The 22,060-nt window shown below is 37.3% G+C and overlaps 1 protein-coding gene across 1 annotated transcript; it reads left to right on the top strand.

The window, feature by feature from the left end:
• The first annotated feature begins 17,490 nt into the window (after positions 1-17,490).
• On the top strand, positions 17,491-19,148 carry LOC107791657 (agamous-like MADS-box protein AGL29). Its single transcript, XM_075241738.1, has 2 exons — positions 17,491-17,939; positions 19,052-19,148. Exons 1-2 carry the CDS (start codon positions 17,491-17,493, stop codon positions 19,146-19,148), a joined length of 546 nt encoding a protein of 181 aa, XP_075097839.1.
• Positions 19,149-22,060: the final 2,912 nt, after the last annotated feature.

Below are 22,060 nucleotides of genomic sequence, written 5' to 3'. Positions count from 1 at the left end.
TTGTAAGAACGAAAGATGAGTCGCTACGAATGTGTATTGACTATCGGCAGCTCAACAAAGTCACAATCAAAAATAAGTACACACTACCAAGGATAGATGATTTGTTTGATCAATTACAGGGTGTTAGGTACTTCTCCAAAATTTATTTACGGTCCAGGTATCACCAATTAAAGATCAGGGAGCAGGATATTTTGAAAACAGCTTTCAGGACCCGGTATGGGGACTTTGAATGTTTGGTATTGTCTTTTGGGCTAACAAATGCCCCGGCAGCTTTCATGGATCTTATGAATCGAGTCTCCAAGTCTTTCCTTGACTCCTTTGTAATAGTGTTCATTGACGATATTCTTTTATATCCACAAAGTCGAGAGGACCATGCCGATCATCTTAGGGCAGTTCTGCAGACTCTTCATAGGCACCAATTGTATGCGAAGTTTTTGAAATGTTAATTTTGTCTTGAATCTATTACATACTGGGGTCATGTCGTCTCTAGAGAAGGAATTAGGGTTGATCCTCAAAAGATTGCAGCGGTGAAGAATTGGCCTAGACCTACAACTCTAACGGAGATTCGCAGTTTCTTGGGCTTAGCAGGGTATTACATGAAGTTTATGGAGGGGTTATCTACTCTTGCCTCTCCGTTGACTAAATTGACATAGAAATCGATTAAGTTTCAATGGCTCGATGCTTGTGAAAGGAGCTTCCAGGAGTTGAAATCAAGACTGACTACAGTGTCGGTTTTGACCCTGCTAGAGGGTACAGATGGGTTTGTGGTATATTTCGATGCTTCAAGGATCGGGCTTGGGTGTGTATTAATGCAACATGGCAAGGTTATAGCTTATGCTTCTAGGAAACTCAAGAATCATGAAATGAACTATCCAACAAATGACTTAGAACTTGCGTCGGTGATTTTTGCATTGAATATTTGGCGTCATTATTTGTATGGGGTGCATGTGGATGTATTCACGAACCATAAAAGCCTTAAATACATTTGCAAACAGAAGGAATTGAATTTGAGTCAGAGAAGATGGCTGGAGTTACTCAAAATTACGACATCGATATTCTCTATCACCCAGGAAAAGCCAATGTTTTGGCGGATACTCTTAGTCATAAATTATGGGTATGTTGGCTCACTTGGAGGAATATCAAAGGTTGTTGGCCAGGGAGGTTCATCGGTTGGATAGCTTGGGGGTCTGTCTTGCAGACTCTAGTGAATGTGGGGTGATTTTGCAAAATAGGGCTGAATCATTGCTTGTGGTAGAGGTCAAAGAGAAGCAATACAACGATCCATTGTTGGTACTATTGAAGGAGGGGATTCATAAATATAAGACTACAGCTTTTTCTCTTGGCATGGATGATGGTACACTACGGTACCAAGGGTGGTTGTGTGTCCCAAATGAAGATGGTCTTGGGGAAAGAATCATGGCTGAAGCTCACGCTTCTAGGTATTCCGTACACCCAGGCTGTAAGGCCCCGAAAAATTTCGCTAAGTAATTTAAGATTTTGTGGTGCCAAGGTAGGCTAATTATTTTATTTTGTGTGCAAACAAGGATTATTAATATGATGGATATCAATTGGATATGGTAATAAGTGTATAAGTCATATATAAGTTTTTTGGGGTCTAAGGAGAGGCCTAAATCTAAGCCAAGTTGGAAAATTACATGATAGACTAAAATTTCAAATGAGTACGCACAAGACCAAACTTTGGACGAGCATATCTACATATATCTAAAGAGCTATATGTTGCAAAGCCTATAAAATTAAAGCCCTTTGAATCTATTTTCCAACGCATCAATCCGTTCCTCATTTGGATATGTATACAGAAAGTTATGACCATTTTACTGGATCTGTGTCATAAGCGCAGCCACGCATATTTGAAAGTTTCTGCCTTGTGTGCGCGGCCCGTGCGCGACCGCGCACATAGCAGCCTTATAAATACCCCCAAGACCAGGTATGGAGGGTCTCTAAGTCATTTTTTGAGCTAGGGCTTGCTCCATCAAGGGAAATCCGTTCCATACTTCCCTCTCATGAACCAAGGTAATGTTTTTGGAGTATTTTAAGTTGATTTCTACTCTTAAACACTTATATTCACAAGGATTAATCTTGAAGATCCATAGATTTCCATTCAAATCCCTAAATTGATCAAGAACACTACAAGTGGGGATTCTCAAGATTCTTACTACAAGAGGTATGTCTACCATCTCTAACTATTCTATGGTGATTATTTATATATGAAACATATGTTAGGACCTATGGGATGTCGATTGGAATCCATAAGTGTCTAACCTAGGTTGTGTTGGTGTGTACAGATTGTGAAATGGGTTAATTAAGGAGATTGATGGTTTGGGTGTGAATTGTTGGGCATGCATGTGCTAACGGAAGTTGTTGATAGCCTAGAGATGACGGTAAGGTGAATCATTGGTATGGAAGGTGGTTGTTAGGTGAAGAATTTCAGTTAAAGGAGGTTGTAGAAAGATATGCACACTAGTTGTTTGATAAAAAGTCTAATGACTTAAAGTATAGAAATCTTACTAATATTGGTACAAATGTGTTGCATTGTTGTAGATTGAAGTTGTTTAGTGTGGTGGACGTCGTGGTATTATTAAGGAGAAAATCTCAGGTATGTTGGCTAAACTTTCTCTCCTAGAATTGAATTCCATAAATGTTTCCATAAGTTCAAGTATGGTTGGCTCAAAATTCCTAAATTCTATATTCCGGGTTATTACCTATAAACTTGACTATTCCGAAATGAGCCTTATGAATGAATATATATGATCAAAGTATGGGTTGCGTATTAAAATGTTACGGCTTTGCGTTGTGTTTCAAATAAAGGCTAGTATGCCAAATTGTGTGAGAAAACTCGATATGCTTAAGACTCATAATTGCTCATATGTATACCTAAAGTTTTGATTGGAAATATATTGTTGGTAAAATATAAAGATGTTTGGAAGTGAAATAAGTGAATTGTGGATATGAAGGGTGGCCAACGGTGCCGATGAAATGAAATGATTGATGTGAGAAAGGTTATAGAGTGATCCTTGATTCAAGTGTTTATAAATGATTTCGGAAGTGGATTTGCCTAAAATCTTATATACTCAAGTCATGACCAAAAATGTGGTTGTGTTTACTAATGATAAGTCTTGTAAGTTTTCCCAACGTGTTTTGAGCTCTTAGATATTCATGAGTTGAAATTGTGTGTTTCCCTCTTTGGGAGAAAGTATTTCAAGAATTAAATGGTGTTACTTGTCTATGATTTTAACTTGTGCTTCGATTGCCAATCATTTTACTCCATTTATTGGAAAGAAATCTATTGTGTTTAAGTCTTCATTTCTAATGAACTTAAGGTTGTGATTTCCGAATTATTCTATATGTTGATAATTATGATGATGATCCATGAAAGGAAAAAAATGAAAGTGTGGAATATGAAATACGACCATTGTGCCATGAAAGAAGAATCTTATGTATGGCCAAAAGAGCAAATAAATTAATGATGTTGTGAGTAGTTAAAGGTACCAATGAAACTAAGTACTATATGAAAGGTTTATTGTGTATAATGTGTGAACCCTATGGACGGGCTATGAAACATGTAGGTGTATATATTGTATATGTGATCCTATGGACGGGCTATGAAACGCATAGGTGTATAATATAATATGTGAATCCTATGGACAGGCTATGAAACGCATAGGTGTATAAAATAATATGTGAATCCTATGGGCGGGCTATGAAATGCATAGGTGTATAATATAATATGTAAATCCTATGGAAGGGCTATAAAACACATAGGTGTATAATATAATATGTGAATCCTATGGACGGGCTATGAAACGCATAGGTGTATAAAATAATATGCGAATCCTATGGACAGGCTATGAAACGCATAGGTGTATAATATAATATGTGAACCTTATGGACGGTCTATGAAACGCATAGGTGTATAATGTAATATGTAAATCTTACAAATGGTCTGTAAAATATATATGTGCATAATAAGAAAGGACCGAATGGTTTGGGGAGATGCCTATTTAACACAAAGGGTAGGTGGCTTTTTTTTATTGCCCTTGATTATACATGTTGTTGTGATTACATTATATTTTGTATACCACGTATAGTTCATATGGTTGAATTGATCCCAAGGAAGTTCAGAGTGAGGTAAGTATAATAAAAACCTGAAATGTAAATCTATGGGACATTTTATAGTTGCTTGACGTACTATGATTTCCTTTTTTATGTGGTTATTTTATTTTGAAAGAGGACTTCTAGCTATACATACTAGTGCTATACGACGGCACTAACGTCCCTTTTGCCAGGGGCGCTATATCTTTAATTGATACAGGTGGTCTCACAGCAGGCAGCATCGATCAGTGATAGCAGTACACTCTTTCCAGCTGACTTGGTGAGCCCCACTCCATTTCGGGGTCTTGTATCTTGTGTTTCTCATCTACTTTGTATTTTGAGGTATGACCGGAGCCTTGTTGCTGGTATTTCCATATTACTCTCCAGTTGTATTTAGAGGCTCCGTAGACAGGTTGAGGGTGGTGTTTGATATTGGGAACTGAACTAGAAATGTTAGTATTTGGTAAACATGATTTTTCATTAAATCTATAAACTCGAACTATTTTGGAAATGTTGAATGATGCTATTAATTGGAATGAAATGGAAGTGGTTAATAAAATATTTTTTAGTGTTTGATTAATGGAGTATATCACCTCTTTATTCAGGAATGAATTTGGGTAGAATAAAATCTAACAGGCTTGCTCAGTCGGGTTTACTCGGTTGAGCGCCGGTCGCGCTTCTCGATTTTGGGGCGAGACAAACTTGGTATCAGAGCCTAAGGTTTTAAAGTGTTCTAGGATGTCTCGGAGCCGTGTCTAGTAGAATCCTTCTTATCGGTGTGTTGTCGACCATATCTATAATTAGGAGGCTACTTGGACATTTAGGAATTTCACCCTTCTTTGATACTCCAGATCCTGCGGTAGAGCTCAAGATAGGGATCTAATTTCCCCGCTATGTCTTATTCTTAAGATGAGTAATCTTGATACCATAATCCACGAGTTTGAAGCAGTAAAAAGGGAATGACCCCACCATTTAATCCAAAGAAGAGTGCCTAAGGGTTTATTAGAAGAATGTATCAAGTCATGGAGGGATAGGTAGAATTTGTTGCTAAGGGGAGTACCCTTATTCTTATTAATGTCATTGCACCATCAGATCATGTGGTATGTCAGTATGGTACCAATGTATGTTACAAATGTGGAGTCAGAGGGCATCAGTTAAGGCGGTGCCCCGCTAATCTAAAGTTACCGAGTAAGTGATCCCTTAGTACATTATTCTGAACACCACATACTTTTCCTTATTATATATGTACACCTGTATTGGGATCTTGCATAGATATGGTCTTAACAAGAATCTGAATCACAAAAATTGCAAGTATCCACTTTCGGAGCGAGACGCATTATTCGTGAATCCACTCTATCACAAATTCTCTTATTTACAACCTCTTATGGGATTGAGCTCTATAAATTATGTCCTTGAATTGAGTTATAACTCTAGGATTAATACTTCCCACATGCTTTCCTAAATTCTCAACAAAGGACTATACTTGATAAATTTCTTATAGAATCTTTTTATTTTAATGGACAACTTGTGCTCACTTGTGCCTATGCATGCACCGTAGTAACGTTTACCTATGTGGTGTCAAGTTCCATGTAAATCATCCCAGTGTTGCGACCCTTCTCGAGTCACTCTTTCTCTCACTAGGTGTATATGGCTTCTCTGGTTTAAACAGTCATTCTACTTTCTTGCGAATATCATCATGAAACCTTCTCACTGTCTAGTAACATAAGATCATACCTTAGCACCTATCATATGAGTTCATGTCGATCGAAATGATCACCGTGTGCATAAAGTCTCTCTGAAAATTGAGATCCTCACATCTCCGTCATAGAAAGATCTTGTGTCGCCATCTTAGTATAAAATATGTGTCCACTGGGGACATCCCGCAGTGAGTAGCTCACTTTGCTCCTTCATTGATATTATCATGAAGTATTTTCACTATCTAGTAACGTGAGGTATACTTGCTCGGAGTCACCTCCCCTTATATTTCATTCTGTTGTATTTCTTATTCAGACAGTGTTGTAGTAAATATTACATATTATTCTGTAGAGTTTATGACTCAGTTCCACCGGTTTTGGGAGACATGTTGGTAAGATCTTATTTTGGGAGTTTATCAGTCTTGCTTTAGTATTTCGGCTGATTATTTCTGTTAAGTTATTATTAAATGTTATGCTTACCTAGTCTTAGAGATTAGGTGTCATCACGACATCCTAAGGTGGGAAACTGGGGTCGTGATAATATACGTTGTCATTGGGTTAAAGCATGCGAGTGGAAATTATTTCTTTGTGCTAGGTTGTTTCATTAACTATGTTTTCCATGCTTAGGATAGATTATTACTCCTTTAATTATTCGCCTCGTATTTATTATTTATTTTAAAGATGTTGGGAATTTTGAAAGTTGAGTTTGGTATCATGGCACTATAATTGAAGTGAAATTGCCTCTCGCCTTGCATTGTTATCTCGTATTTGTATTATTGTTTAGTGAGGAAGAGTGAAAAGAACGAAGGGTGTTGTCATGACTTATTTGCAATCATTATCATCTATTGAGAGGTTGTGAGGATTAAAGCACGAAGGGTAATGTCGTGCATTTTATTACTTATCATCATTTATCATATTATTGGAGGTTGAGAATAAAAGCACGAAGGGTGATGCCGTACCATTTTATTTATGATATTACATGGTGAGGACGAGAGTAAAAGCACGAAAGGTGATGTCGTGCTATTTTTATTTCATTGCCTTATTAATTTCGGGATTGGTGATTTACTTAGATATATTGTTGCTTACTTCGGAAAATGTTATTTGGTGGTTTCGTACTTGTCATTCTTATGATATTTCCCCTTTCACATGTTTTCACGACCCCAAGTTCCCTCCATAGGATGTCGTGACGGCACCTAGTCTCTAAGACTAGGTAAGCCTAACAACATGCGAAATAATTGCAATAAAAACTTAAAATCTAAAAACTTCAGTAACTACATAAATAAAATATGTAACTTAATATGTACAACTCGCAAAACCTAGTGAAGTATAAGTCACAGCTCTAGTAACAGTACTGAACAATCTTGTACATCACTATCTAAGATAGTGTAATGAAATAAGGAAAACGGGATAGAAGGGGACTCCGAGGCCTGCGGACGCGGGCAGGTGTACCTTGAAGTTTCCAAAGCAACCTCAGCTCACTAATGCTAGGACTGATAGGAAGTACCTGGATCTGCACAAAAGATGTGCAGAAACGTAGTATGAGTACACCACAGTGGTACCCAATAAGTGCCAAACCTAACCTCGGTAGAGTAGTGACAAGGTCAGGTCAAGGCTCTATTAGAGATTATATGAAACAAGACAAAAAAATATAATGATATAATAATAATGGAAATGGAAATGAAACAATAAGAAATTTACGGAAAGATAATAACACGGAATCAAGACAGTTAATACAATATGGAAGAAATAAGGATTTACATGTTAAGGAAACAAACAACCAAGGCAAATACCACAAATAGAGAAAGATCAACAAGGGACACTACCGAGGTACCGCCTCGTAGTCCCAAATCATAAAAGTAACTCACAATCGTTCTTTAAATCACCGCGGGAGCCTTTACATTTAATTTTAAAAATTATTTTTCCCGAAATAGCACCCCGCGTTTTAGCCCACCTTATCACACTTCATGGCTTCTAGTAGTTCCCCTAGTAGCCATGCGTATCAATCCCACCTTATCTCAATGCATGTGTTTCAACACCCAGACCTTATACCACCGCGTGCGTATCAATATCGCAACATATCACAATTCGCACATCAAGTGCCCAACATCACAACTTGCCAAAAAAATCCAAACAATAACGGAATTTCACAACAAGGAGCCCACGGATCAACCACAATGTATACAAAGTCTCAACAATAATAATCGGAGAGTAACTCAATAAAATGATGTTTCACAACTTACCCTTTGCCTCAATAGGAACCACGGCCTTTGCAACTCAATACCAAATTCAACGGTAAGATATTTCAAGAATAGCAATTTCAAGTAAGGATTCAACAGTTAAATAAAGAATACGGAATAAAAGAAAGCAAGTAATTCAACTAAATATGTAGGACATTTTGCAAATAAGAGGTACACAAGTAGTCATGTGAAATTAGACTAAATATGATGACTACGACATGTTGAAGTAACTCAATTAAAGCATGAAAGGAAACTATATAGCTAAAAACAAAAATTTCTCATTTAGCTTGTGTATGCACTCGTCACCTTGCGTCAACGGCTTTCACATATCACAATTATCACAACAATACCAAATCCTAAGGAAAATTTCTCTCACGCAAGGTTAGACAAGTCACATACCTCAAACCAAGCTAAATCAATCAACTAGAAGGCTTTTCCCTCGATTTTCTAACTCCGAACGACTTGAATCTAACCAAAACAATTTAATACTATAAATATAACTATAGGAAACTAATTTAAATAATAAAATTACGATCTTTGCAAAGAATTAAAAAATCGCCCCAAAAAGTCACTCCGAGCCCTCGCCTCGGAGCCCGACCAAAATTAAAAAAAATTTAAACACCTATTTGATATCGAGTCCAATCATACAAGAATTATTCAAATCCGACCTCATTTTGCCTTTCAAAACTCAAAAATTTAGCCTAAGAAGTCTGATCACTTTTCCCCAATTTTTCCAACTCCGATCCTTAATTACATGATAAAAATAATGATAGAGAAATTTAACCAAAATCGAGTTAAGAATCCTTTCCCTAATGATCTCTCTAATATTCCCTCGACATTTCGCCTCAAACCGAGCTCTCTAAGTCCTAAAATGTGAGATATCAAATAAACCCTCGATTTCAAACTTAAGTTCTGCTGCCCAGTTATTTACACATTGCGATCACGGAAATCCATTCGTGATAGCAAAGAGGAAAACAAGGTTGTCCCCAAAATGGAATTCGCAAATGTTGTTGACTACACGCGAATGCGGATAAATGATACACAGGCTTATGCGATCGCAGACTCGCCCACGCGATCGCGAAGAACAACTTCGCGCGACCCTGCTGCCTCACTTCCTTGTATGCGAATGCGATCCTCCATACGTGTTCATGAAGCACACGCTTCACCACTTCCATGATAACAACCCTCTCTCTGCGAAGGTGAAGAGTAAAAACCAATAGCCCACAAAATCCCTTCGCGATCGCGGACCAAAGCCTCGCGATCGCATTGAAGGAAACCAAGCCTGAGAAAATCCAGCAACTTCTGCTATTCCCAAATAATCTAAAATTCACCGAAAATGGTCTGAATCACACCCGAGGACCCTCGGTAACTCAACCAAACATACCAACAAATCCTAAAACATCATACGAACATGCTCAAAGTGCCAAATCACATCAAACAACGCTAGAATCACAATTCTCACATCGATTCAAACCTAAGAACTTATGAACTTCCGAATTCCAAAAGTAATGTTGATTCCTACCAAAACAACTCGGATTGACTTCAAATTTTTCACACAATTCATAAATGACATTACGCACCTGTTCCAACTTCTGGAGTCAGAATTTGACCCCGATATCAATAAAGTCAACTCCCAGTTAAACTTTTCAAAATCTTCCATTTTTCAACATTCGCCAATCACGCCGAAACAACCTATGGACCTTCAAATCAACATCCGGACACACTCCTAAGACCAAAATCACCCTACGGAGCTATGCAACCGTCAAAACTCCATTTTGGAGTCATCTTCACACAAGTCAAACTACGGTCAGCTCCTACGACTTAAACCTCCAACTTAGGGACTATGTGTCCCATTTCACTCCGAAAATCACCCGAAACTGAAACCAAACATCCCGGCAAGTTACATAACCACAATATAACATAGAGGGAGCATAAATTAGGGGATCGGGGCTAGAATACTCAAAACGACCAGTCGGGTCGTTACGTCCTTCCCCTCTTAAAATAAACATTCATCCTCAAACGAGTATAGAGACATACCTGAAGTGGTGATAAGATGCGGATAACGGATACACATATCATGATTGGCCTCCCAAGTCACCTCCTCGACTGGCTGACTCCTCCACTAAACCTTCACTGAAGCAATGTTCTTTAACCTCAACTTTTGAACCTGCCTGTCCAAAATGGTCACCGACTACTAAACATGAGACAAATCCTTGTCCAACTGGACCGAGCTGAAATCGAACACATGAGACGGATCACTGTGATACTTCCGGAGCATAGAAACATGGAACATTGGATGAACTGCAACTAGACTAAGTGGTAGTGCAAGCATGTATGCTACCTTTCCAACCCTATCAAGAATCTCAAAAGGTCTGATATACTTAGGGCTCAACTTGGCCTTCTTCCCGAAGCTCATAACACCCTTCAATTGGCGAAACTCAGAGCAAGATCCGCTCCCCAACCATGAACGCAACATCGGGAACCTTCCGATCCCCATAACTCTTCTGTCTGGATTGGGTTGTACGAAGTTGATCTTGGATGAATTTACCCAATAGCCTAGCCTCACCCGGCTTGAACCAACCCACCAGAGACCAGCACCGCCTACCACAAAAAACTCATACGGAGCCATCTGAATGCTCGACTGGTAGCTGTTGTTGTAGGCAAACTCCAAAAGCAGCAAGAACTGATCCCAAGAACCCCCAAACTCCATCACACATGCACGAAGCATGTCCTCGAATATTTGAATAGTGCACTCGGACTGTTCATCTATCTTAAGGTGTAATGTTGTACTTAACTCCGCCCGCGAGCCAAACTCATGTTGTACAGCCCTCTAGAATCGTGATGTAAATTGCGTACCCTGGTCAGAGATGATAGATATCGGCATGCCATGAATCCTGACAATCTCGCGAATATAGACTTGAGCCAGCTACTCTGAAGAATAAGTAGTCACTACTGGAATGATATGAGCTAACTTGGTCAATACATCCACAATTACCCATATTGCATCGAACTTCCTCCGATTCTGTAGGAGCCCAACAACCTATAGTGATCCGCTTCCATATCCACTCTGGAATCTCTAATCTCTGAAGCAATACACTAGGCCGTTGATGACCATACTTGACCTGCTGACAGTTTAGGCATCGAGCTGTATATTCCACTATGTCCTTCTTCATCTGCCTCCACCAATAGTATTGACGCTCTTTAATGTGATCATAAAGAGAAGACCGAGAAACCACACAAGCTAAAACTCGGCTCGACTCCAAAACATCCAATCTAACAAACTAGTTGGCCAAGGCCCGAACATCCAAGGCTAATGGTCTCTCTGCTACTGGTAGATATGCTAAACTGCCCAGCTCTCCACCTTGCGACTCAAGGCATCGGCCACCATATTGGCCTTTCCGAGATGGTATAGAATGGTGATATCATAGTCCTTAAGAAACTCTAACCAGTACTGTTGCCGTAAGTTAAGATCCTTTTGTTTGAACAGATGATGTAGTCTCTGGTGGTCGATGTACACCTCACAAGGGAAACCATACAAATAGTGACGCCAGATCTTCAAGGCATGAACAATAGCTGCTAACTCGAGGTCGTGGATAGTATAGTTCTTCTCATGCACCTTCAGCTATCTAGACGCATAAGAAATCACCATTCCGTCCTACATTAACACTACACCGAGATACGTGATGCATCACAGTACACAGTATAAGACCCCGAACCCAAAGTCAACACCAACATAGGGGTTGTAGTCAAGGTTGTATTAAGCTTTTGAAAGCTCTCCTCATATTCCTTAGTCCACATGAACGGAGCACCTTTCTAGGTCAATATGGTCATAAGTGCACAATAGATGAGAAACCCTCTACGAATCGACGGTAATACCCTATCAAATAAAGAAAACTCCGGATCTCAGTAGCTGAAGACGACTTGGGCCAACTCTGCACTGTTTCAATCTTCTTCAGATCTACTTTGATCCCCTCATTCGACACTACATGACCCAAAAGTTCCACCGAATCAAGCCAGAATTCACACTTTGATTTGCATATAACCTCTTTTCTCTTAAAGTCTAAAGCACGGTCCTCAAGTGTTGCTCATGATCCTCCCGACTCCAGGAGTACAACAGGATGTCGTCAATAAACATAATGACAAATGAGTCAAGATAGGGATGGAATACATTGTTCATCAAGTGAATGAATGTTGTTGGAGAGCTGGGCTCCCAAACGACATCACAAGGAACTCGTAATGATCATATCGAGTCCTGAAGGTAGTCTTCGGGATGTCTGGCTCCCGAATCTTCAATTGATGATAGCCTAAACGTAAGTCAATCTTGGAGAACACTCTGGTACCCTGTAGCTGGTCAAATAGGTCATTAATACGTGGTAATAGATACCTGTTCTTCACTATAACCTTGTTCAACTGGTGATAATCAATGCACATGCGCATAGAACAATCCCTGTTCTTTATAAACAAGATCGGAGCACCCCCAAGGTAATACACTGGCCCGGATGAAACCCTTATAAGCAACTCCCGCAACTGCTCCTTTAACTACTTCAACTCTGGTAAGGCGATACGATATAGTGGAATAGAAATGGGCTGAGTTCCTGGTAAAAAATCAATACCAAAATTGATATCCCTTTGAGTGGCATGCCCAGAAGATCCGCCGGGGATACATCTGGATAATCCCTCACTATCGGTACTAACCCAATGGTAGGAGTATCAATAGTGATATCTCCCACATATGCTAGATACGCATCACACGCCTTCTCAACCATCTGCTGAGCCTTTAGAAATAAGATAACCCTGCTAGGAAAATAATCCAAAGTACCTATTCACTCTAACCGTGGCAAACTTGGCATGGTCAGTGTCATAGTCTTGGAGTGACAGTCAAGAATAGCATGATAGGGAGACAACTAGTTCATGCCTAAAATAACATCAGAATCTACCATACTGAGCAACAATAGATCGGCTCTAGTCTCAAAACCACTAAAAACAACTAAACACGACTAATACACACGGTCAACAACAAGGGAATCTCGTACAAGTGTGGACACATAGACCGGAGAACTCAAGGACTCACGGGATACACCCAAACATGGAGCAAAGTAAAATGATACGTAGGAATAAGTGGAGCCTGGATCAAATAAGACCAATGCATCTCTATGACAAACTGAAACAATACATGTGATAACTGAGTCGGATGCAACTACCTCCATCCTAGCAGGAAGAGCATAATATCTGCCGTGACCTTCCTCTCTAGGGTGACCTATACCTGCCCGACCTCCACCTTTAGCTGGTGCGGTAACCATGGCATGTAGACCCGACAAAATACGCGGAGCCTGAGTAGTTTGTGGAGGTGCACCTCTCTTGAGTCTGGGGCAATCCCTCACTATATGACGAGTGTCACAATACTCAAAACAAGCTCTCAGAGGACGTGGCTGCTGTGACTGGCTCAGGCCTGATCGGCTGGATTGATCGCTGAAAGCACCCAATACAGGAGGTGCACTAGACAATGGCGGTGCATAATGGGGAACCTGGGGCCTAGGAGTGGCCGGAATACCGCTGGAGGCTGGAAGTGCCGAATGAACAAGGCAGCTCACATAGCCCCTATAATGACGGGCTGCAATTGGGGCACGGGCACTAAATTACGCACATGTTTCAACTTCCGGAATCGGAATCCGTCCCCGATATCAATAAAGACAACTCCCGGTCAAACTTTCCAAAATTTTCCATTTTCCACATTTGCCAATTCATGACGAAACGACCTACGGACATCCAAATCAACATCTAGACATGCTCCTAAGAGCAAAATCATCCTACGGAGCTATTAGAACCGTTAAAACTCCATTCTGGAGTCATCTTCATACTACTCAAACTAACATCTAGACATGCTCCTAAGAGCAAAATCATCCTACGGAGCTATTAGAACCGTTAAAACTCCATTCTGGAGTCATCTTCATACTACTCAAACTACGGTCAACTCCTACGACTTAAACCTCCAACTTAGGGACTATGTGTCCCATTTCACTCTGAAACTTACTCTGAACAAAAATCAAACATCCCGGCAAGTTACATAACCACAATATAACATAGAGGGAGCATAAATTAGGGGATCGACACTAAAATACTCAAAATGACCGGTCGGGTCATTACACATGTGCCCTCCCAATTAATGTTTTAATTGCCCTACCTATTATTTTGTTGCTCTACGTATATACGGTACAGGTTTCAAGTTGGTGTCTTGTCATAGCCTCGTCACTACTTCATCGAGGTTAAGCTCGACACTTACGGAGTATATTGGGTCGGTAGTACTCACGCTACACTTCTGCACTTCTTGTGTAGATACTGGTGTTGATCCCAGCGGCGTATAGTAGTTTTCTACTCGAATTCAGTCACATTTAGAGACTTGAGGTATGGCTGCACGGCATCCGTAGTCCTGAAGTCCCCTTTTTTCCCCATTTTACTGTTTATCTAGTCTTAGACAGTTGTGCTTTGTTTCAGACCATTTATGTAGTACTCTAGTTTCTTATGTACATGTGACTTTGGATTTCTGGGAGTAGTTAGCATCACCTTACTTCTATTAACACTGTGTTAAATTCTGAGTTTATTTATCGTTAAATATCATTACTCTATGTTAATTTTTAAAAATTGAATAATTAGTTTAACATTGTCGGCTTGCCTAGCAAGTAGATGTTAGGCGTTATCACGGTCCCATGTTGAAAATTCAGGATTATGACACGTACATTTAAATTAATCGTGTTAGTGAGTTCCGGATACTATATGATTAAAGCAAACAAGAAATGAAATTCACATAGAGAACTTATATAACTAATCTCATTAATCATTATTACCCTCCCTTAAAAGTTTAAAAAGAACCTTAAGGTTATCCGAATGTATTTTATATGACCTGCTGATAATAGGCGAAATCTAGGTAATTTAGCTATTGTTTATGCTTTCGCTTGATTATATTCCAATGACATATTATGGTTAATTGATGAAAAATAGGCTCTAATTGTGATATGTATACATTGCAGGATGAAGAGCCTATATGATGCTTTCAAGAGGATATTGGAATGATTTATGAGCAAGAACAACCCATCGGAGTCGAGTGCGCGTAAGGACGAGACGAAAAAATGGACGAAATCAAGCTCCAGGTGCGCGAAGAAATGCGCGATGTCGCGCAGTAGTTCGCGCGTAAGAAAGGCCAAGGCAGAATCATGCGCGGAGAAACGCGCGAAGTTATGCGCGAGCTCGCGTGTGTCCGGTTCGGAAAAACGTTATTTAGGGGTAAAATTGGAAATCTGGAGGGAAACCCGTTTAACCTATATAAAGTCTAGCTCGCCCAAGGTTAAAGAGAGGAAGTTTTTCATAGTTTAGTGGAGGAAATAGAGAGGCAAGGAGGAGTTTTGACCATCAAGTTCTTCTTTTCTTCTCTTGTTTTTGCTGTTTTGTGATGAAATTGAACTTATTTATGATGAACACTAGTATGAGTGGCTAAAACCCATTGTTCTGGGGTCATGGGTGAAACATGAATGTTGTTGTTTGAAGTTTAATTCTACAAAGTTGGTTTATCATATTGGGTTGTTTATTTAATTCTGCGTTTAATTATTTTGCTGAGTAGCTAACAGTGAAATACTATCTACGAATCTTTAGTTGAACTCGAAAGTGGGAACTTTAGATTACATATAGAATTAAATAGAGCAAGTTCTTGAACCCGGGCCTCGGGGAACGGATTTGCAATTGGGATAGACATATACCTGATTGTCTTGCTTGGTTGAAATACAGGAATTGTAAATGCGTTCTTGTTAATTTTAATACCATAGACATATAGGCGTTGAGTTGACTTGAATAGGCGAGTAAGAACTCGACAGATTCTTATGAGTAATATCAACCCTGTCAATCAATAACCCAAATAAATTGATTAGTCATTTTGAGCCAAGAACACAACACGATTGTTGACTATGCCCGTGACCCTGGAATATCTTCTCCTACTGTTTGTTACTCGTAATTGTTATTCGTTTGGGTACTTGTGTTAGTTAGATTAATTCTTTATAGTTTAAGTAGTAAAACAATTACATCTCTCTTTAATGAACAATCTCTTAGGTAGATAAAGAAATTGGGTTTGAATCAGTCAACAGTTAATCATAAGTCTTCGTGGGAACGATACTCTACTCACTACTCTATTACTTGACGATCACGTGCACTTGCGTGAGTGTTTTGGTCGCAACACCTGCTATTGGCATATTTTATCTTGGGTTGTTTCTCCTATGGTTTGGTTAGATTTTTTCGCTTAATAATTTGACTTATCGTTATCAATTTTTAAATCACCATGTAATTAAGTCATTTTATTTGATCTTAGCTAAGATCATTGATTCAGATTCACAGGAAATTATTGATAGTTTGATCAGGGTCGAAGCGAGCTCATCAGCTACGGGTTCGATCGAACTCAGTAGTTTTGATCCAAACCCTGTACTTGTCTTATGAAATTTATTGAATATGTACTAAATATTAATTAAGAACTCAATAACTTAAAAAAATTGAAACTTCGAACCCATGACCTTCAAATCCTGGTTCCGCCTCTAAGATTGACGCTTGAACTTAAAGTTGAGCCATTATACTAGTCATATGTACACGATATGATGACACGTAATGGAACTATTTTCTTAATTTTATGTGGATTATTTAACAATATATAAGTGAAGGGTCTTTGGACGACCAAGGGTATTTCGGTATCTCGAGTTGCTTCCAATAATTGTACTTTCTATAGTATCACGTGTACAATTTATCATAGTTCTATTTGTAGTGTTCTTCGTATATTTGAGAACATATTTCGTATGCACTTGTGTTCCTCTTAGTTATATTGCTTTTCAAAAATAGTACTTGATAAAATTAGTGAGTAATTAATTATTTACCTAGTTCAAGTAATTTCAGATTTTTATTGTAGTAATGCAGTTTAAACGTTTTTTCTTAATTTGGTTATGTTCTAATTATAGTTGTACTTTTTTTAGTTAGAACATTAAAACTTTTCCAATTAAACTTAAATTTTCAGATTTGGTTAACGTTATGCATTTGGAAAGTTTGATTTTTATTATTTTAATTCATTAAAACATTCCTATTCAAGTTAAATTTTAAATCTTCCTAGAACTCCTAAATTTTGATGAATTTCTAAACACATTAAATTATTTTCCTATTTGAGTTAAATTTCAAAGATTCTGGTACTTAGTTTCTAATCAAAACTTTTAAATTTTAGTTAGTATGATAAAATATTTACTTCGTTAACTTAAAAGTTTAGATTTCTTTGATTTCTTTCATTTATAATATTTGGTTAGAAATTTATTATGATGAAGTCTTGATATATATAAATAGCCATGATATTCTATTTCTCACAAGTGTCATTTCTTAAAGAAAACTATTCAACAATAAGTTTTATATTATACTTCTTTATAATTTTATTAGCGATGGAGGGTAAGAAGACTAGAGGACGACAAAAAATTCCAATGAAAAAGATAGAAAGTGAAGATGACCGCTATGCGACATTTTCAAAGCGTCGTTTGGGTCTATATAAAAAAGCTAGCGAACTTGTTAAGCTATGCCATGTTGACATTGGAATTGTACTCTTTTCCCCAACCGGTAAGCCTTTTTCATTTTTTCATCCTACACCTGAAGCAATTATTGATCGTTTCTTTAATCCTAATACGCAATTAAGTGAAAGTACTCGTCTAGTTGCGGCTAATGCACGAAACAAAGTGAATCAACTCAATAACAAGAGGGAAGTGTTTGACAATATAAAAGAAATTACAAGTGCTCATGCTCTTCTACTTGACAAAATGAAAGAAAGCGGGCAGGAATACTGGTGGGAGTCAATTGAGCAGTTTAATGCAGATGAAGTAACAAAGTTTGAAGATTGGTTAAGCACAAATATTTTTAATATAAATAATCGCTTGAAGCAGTTGGAAAATGAGGCTTCATCTTCATCTTCATCTTCTTCGTAGCTTCTCTAAAAAATAATTAATGCACCTAATGTTTAGGATGTGAGGTATTTTATTTTGTACTTTTTAGTTTGTTTTTATGATGTTTCAAGTTGTATTCTCCTAAGATTAATTTCCATTATTAATATATGATAGTTTTTATTTTTTATTATACGTTTTCTCCGATGTAAATTCTTACTTCTGTATTCAGACATAAATTATAATCTTATAAATATCACAATCAAAACATAACGTGGCTAAGGGTTTTATTCACTTCCATAGATATTAGTATATATATAGATCTAATCGAAAAAGCACATTTTAATGTGTTATGCTCGTGAAAAAGAAAAAAAAAAGAATCAGATCCGAAGACAAGAAGAAATACGGAAAAAAAAATTGTCCATTATCTTATATTAGTACTTTAAGCATTTCATAAGGCATTATTTATATATATTTTAAAAAGTTTACACTTATTAACATGAGATACACGTGCAATGCACGTGTCCAGAAACTAGTTATTATAAAAGTAGGAAGCTCTTAACTAGAAAGTTAAATTACCATAATACCCTTTTAAATAAATGTAAATACCATAAGTATTGTAGTTAGAAATAAATATTTATAAAAAAAAGTTAATTTGAAGTGTCCTTTCAGAAAAGTTGTCCCCTTTTAATAAGCAACTAAATATCTCCATTGAATTTAGTGAAATAATCATATCTATTTAAATGCCAATGATGCATAAAGCCTTTAGTCCTATTTTAAATGCCAATATACATAAAACCAATAACCGTATTGGCACATAAATCCTTCTTCAAAAATTAGGCTTTTATCCCTTCAACATTATAATCATTGAACCGTTTTAACCTTCATAAATAACATCTAAGTTTGTTCTCATTTTCTTGGTTTTCTAAAATAATTTGAAGAAAAAAAATAATGCTGAAAAGAGAGGAAAAAACGAAGAAAAAAAGTATTATAAGCACATGAAACGGCACAATACGGACATCAGAGATGGTCAATCAGTCAATTTTTTTTCGTTGTATTTGTTTGCTTTCAGTACGATTACCAACTTGCATGTATTCTTGAAAGAAGTTATCCATGATGACCATGGAAATAAATTGAAAAAGAATAAAAAAATAGAGAAATCCTTTTAGAAAAATTGATGTTCCAATGAAACAAAGACAATACTTGGACATTATCACCCGTGAATTACTGTTTTTTTACTCTTTTTATTTTTAAGACCAGTCAAATATATTTTATCATTTTATTTCTTTGTAGTGAAATAAATTATGTATTAATTTGATATATATATATATATATATATATATCAAATTTAGCGTTTTTTCGTTTAATTTTGTATTTTCATAACTTTATATATCAATTATGGTTATTAATAGTTCCTTAATATATATTTTGATTTAGACAAAATTTAATCAAGGTAAAAATATTAATAATTTAATATTGATATCCTTTTGAATGTCATCAATTTTATCGGTATAAATTGTTCACATCATTCTACATGTATAGAACAAGAAAAATTGACCTTGCGAAATGATTTAATTTTCAAGAAAAAATTATGAAATAAATTTGTCAATATCGAATACGTGCCAAGTAGCAAAAATGCATTTGACTATGTAGACAAAAAAAAAAGAAATCTTTTTAGAAAAATTGATATTCTTTAAAAACAAAGACTATACTTGGACATCATCATCCGTGAATTACTTTCTTTATACTCTTTTTATTTTAGGACCTATCAAATATTTTATATGCTTTTATTTTTCTTATATACATAAATTATGCATTAATTATATATATATATATATATATATATATATATATCAAATTAGCATTTTTCGTTTAGTATTTTAATAACTTTATATGTCAGCTATGGCTATCAATAGTTCCCTAATATGATGTAGAATATATTTTGATTTACACAAATGTTAATCAAGGTATAAATATTAATATCATCAATTTTATCGTATAAATTGTGCACATCATTTTACATGTATGAAATTGTTACGAACCGGATTTTCCACCCCCGGGAGTCATGATGGCACCTACTAATATGAGCTAGGCAAGCCAATTATTTGAACAAATTACCTTTTTACCCATTTTATATTCCTTAACAATTATGAAGCAATAACATTTAAACAACGGAATTTAACATAAGCGGAAGTAAAAGCAATAAACTATCTGAACATGAATCCAATACAACTGTTTGAGCCTCTACTACCCAGAACTGGTGTCACAGTTTCACAGGCGATCTAAGAATACTACATACAAAGTATGACAAATAAACGATACACCGTTTCTGAACGAAGGAAATGAAACATGAATAAAAGGGATAGAGGGAGACGTCAGGGCCTGCGAACGCCTGCAGGACTACCTCGGATCTCCACGTGGACTGAAGGCAGCCACCCAATCTACGGTCCAAATGTAGCTGCTCCGGGATCTGCACATAGTGCAGAGTGTAGTATCAGTACAACCGACCCCATGTGTTGGTAAGTGCCTAGCCTAACCTCGGCGAAGTAGTGACGAGGCTAGGACCAGACTACCAAATAAACCTATGCAATTCAACTATATACAGCGGAAAAGAAGAACAGTAATATACAGTCAAGTATGGGAGGGGTAACATGCTGTGAGGGAACTATCAACTTAGAATAGAAAGACAACAGGTAATTGGAAGAACCAAAATATCTCAGATATCAACAAAGAATCAGAAATCAATAAGTGCACGGCATCACCCTTCATGTTTTTACTCTCGACCTCACCAAAGCAATCAAATAATAAAAATGTGCACAGCATCACCCTTCGTGCTTTTACTCTCATCCTCACCATATAATCAATATAATTGGTACGGAATGGTACATCGTGCGGCACGGCATCACCCTTCGTGCTTTACACTCTTTCCTCACAAATCATACACGACATCACCCTTTGTGCTTTAACACTCTCTTACCAAAATAATACACGGTATCACCCTTCGTGCTTTAACTCTCTTCCTCACCCAAACAACAATCACAAATAATAGGGCAAGGATGAATGAAATTACAATAAGAATCCCGGCAAGGGAACAATAGTTCAACAAATCAAGCCCCGACAAGGGACAACATCAAAACAACAACAATATCCCGGCAAGGGAGTCAATATAGCGATTCTTTTCTCTTTTTCACTTTTACTTCACCACTCACTTTACAACTTGAGCCAATGCTCTAAAGGGTTCAATTACCACTTATACTTTCACAATTCGTTATGCCACTTGAGCCAACGCTCCTCAATGTTCAAACTTCACAATTACTTGCACAACTTTGCCCAACCAATAAAAATCATCACTAAAGCATGAATAATACAACGAAGTCATGATAATCACAATATAAGACTCACGGGCATGCTCAACACCAATGTATAGATACTCATCACCATGCCTATACGTCGTACTCAACAATTACCACATAGCAAATAGGACTCGACTCCCAATCTCTCAAGCTAAAGTTAGACCAAACACTTACCTCGATGGCACGAACACAATTCAAGTCTCTACTATCGTTTTACCTCTTGATTCCACCACCAACTCGCTCGTATCTAGCCACAAGTTACTTAATTACATCAATAAATGCTAAATGAATCAATTCTAATGCATGAAAATGAGTTTTTTAAAGTTTTACCCAAAAAGTCAAAAATTGCCCCCAAGCCCACATGGTCAAAACCCGAGGTTCGAACCAAAACCCGATTACCCATTCCCCTACGAACCCAAATATATAATTTGTTTTGAAATTGGACCTCAAATCGAGGTCCAAATCCCCAATTTTTGAAAAACCTAGGTTTACCCAAAATACCCAATTTCCCCCATGAAAAGCATTGATTTTGAGTTGAAATCATGTGAAAAGATGTTAATGATCGAAGAAAACGAGTTACAATTGACTTACAATCGATTTGGAAGAAGAGTTGTCTTTGAAAAATCGTCCAAGAATGTTTTGGTTTTGAAAGAGTGAAAAATGAAAGATTTTCGGCTAAGTTATAAAATTGCAGGTTGCAGATGTCGCAATTGCGACCAAGGTTCGCA

This window comes from Nicotiana tabacum, chromosome 21 (genome assembly GCF_000715075.1).
Source record: "Nicotiana tabacum cultivar K326 chromosome 21, ASM71507v2, whole genome shotgun sequence".
Classification (NCBI taxonomy): Eukaryota; Viridiplantae; Streptophyta; class Magnoliopsida; order Solanales; family Solanaceae; genus Nicotiana; species Nicotiana tabacum.
This window is presented reverse-complemented; position numbering and strand designations above follow the sequence as displayed.

Bases quoted from the DNA above. Each gene is read 5' to 3' on its own strand.
- LOC107791657 (XM_075241738.1), top strand. From the start codon at position 17,491: ATGGAGGGTAAGAAGACTAGAGGACGACAAAAAATTCCAATGAAAAAG. The intron at 17,940-19,051 runs GTTAAGCACAAA...GTTTGCTTTCAG, and splicing joins GTAACAAAGTTTGAAGATTG to TACGATTACCAACTTGCATG.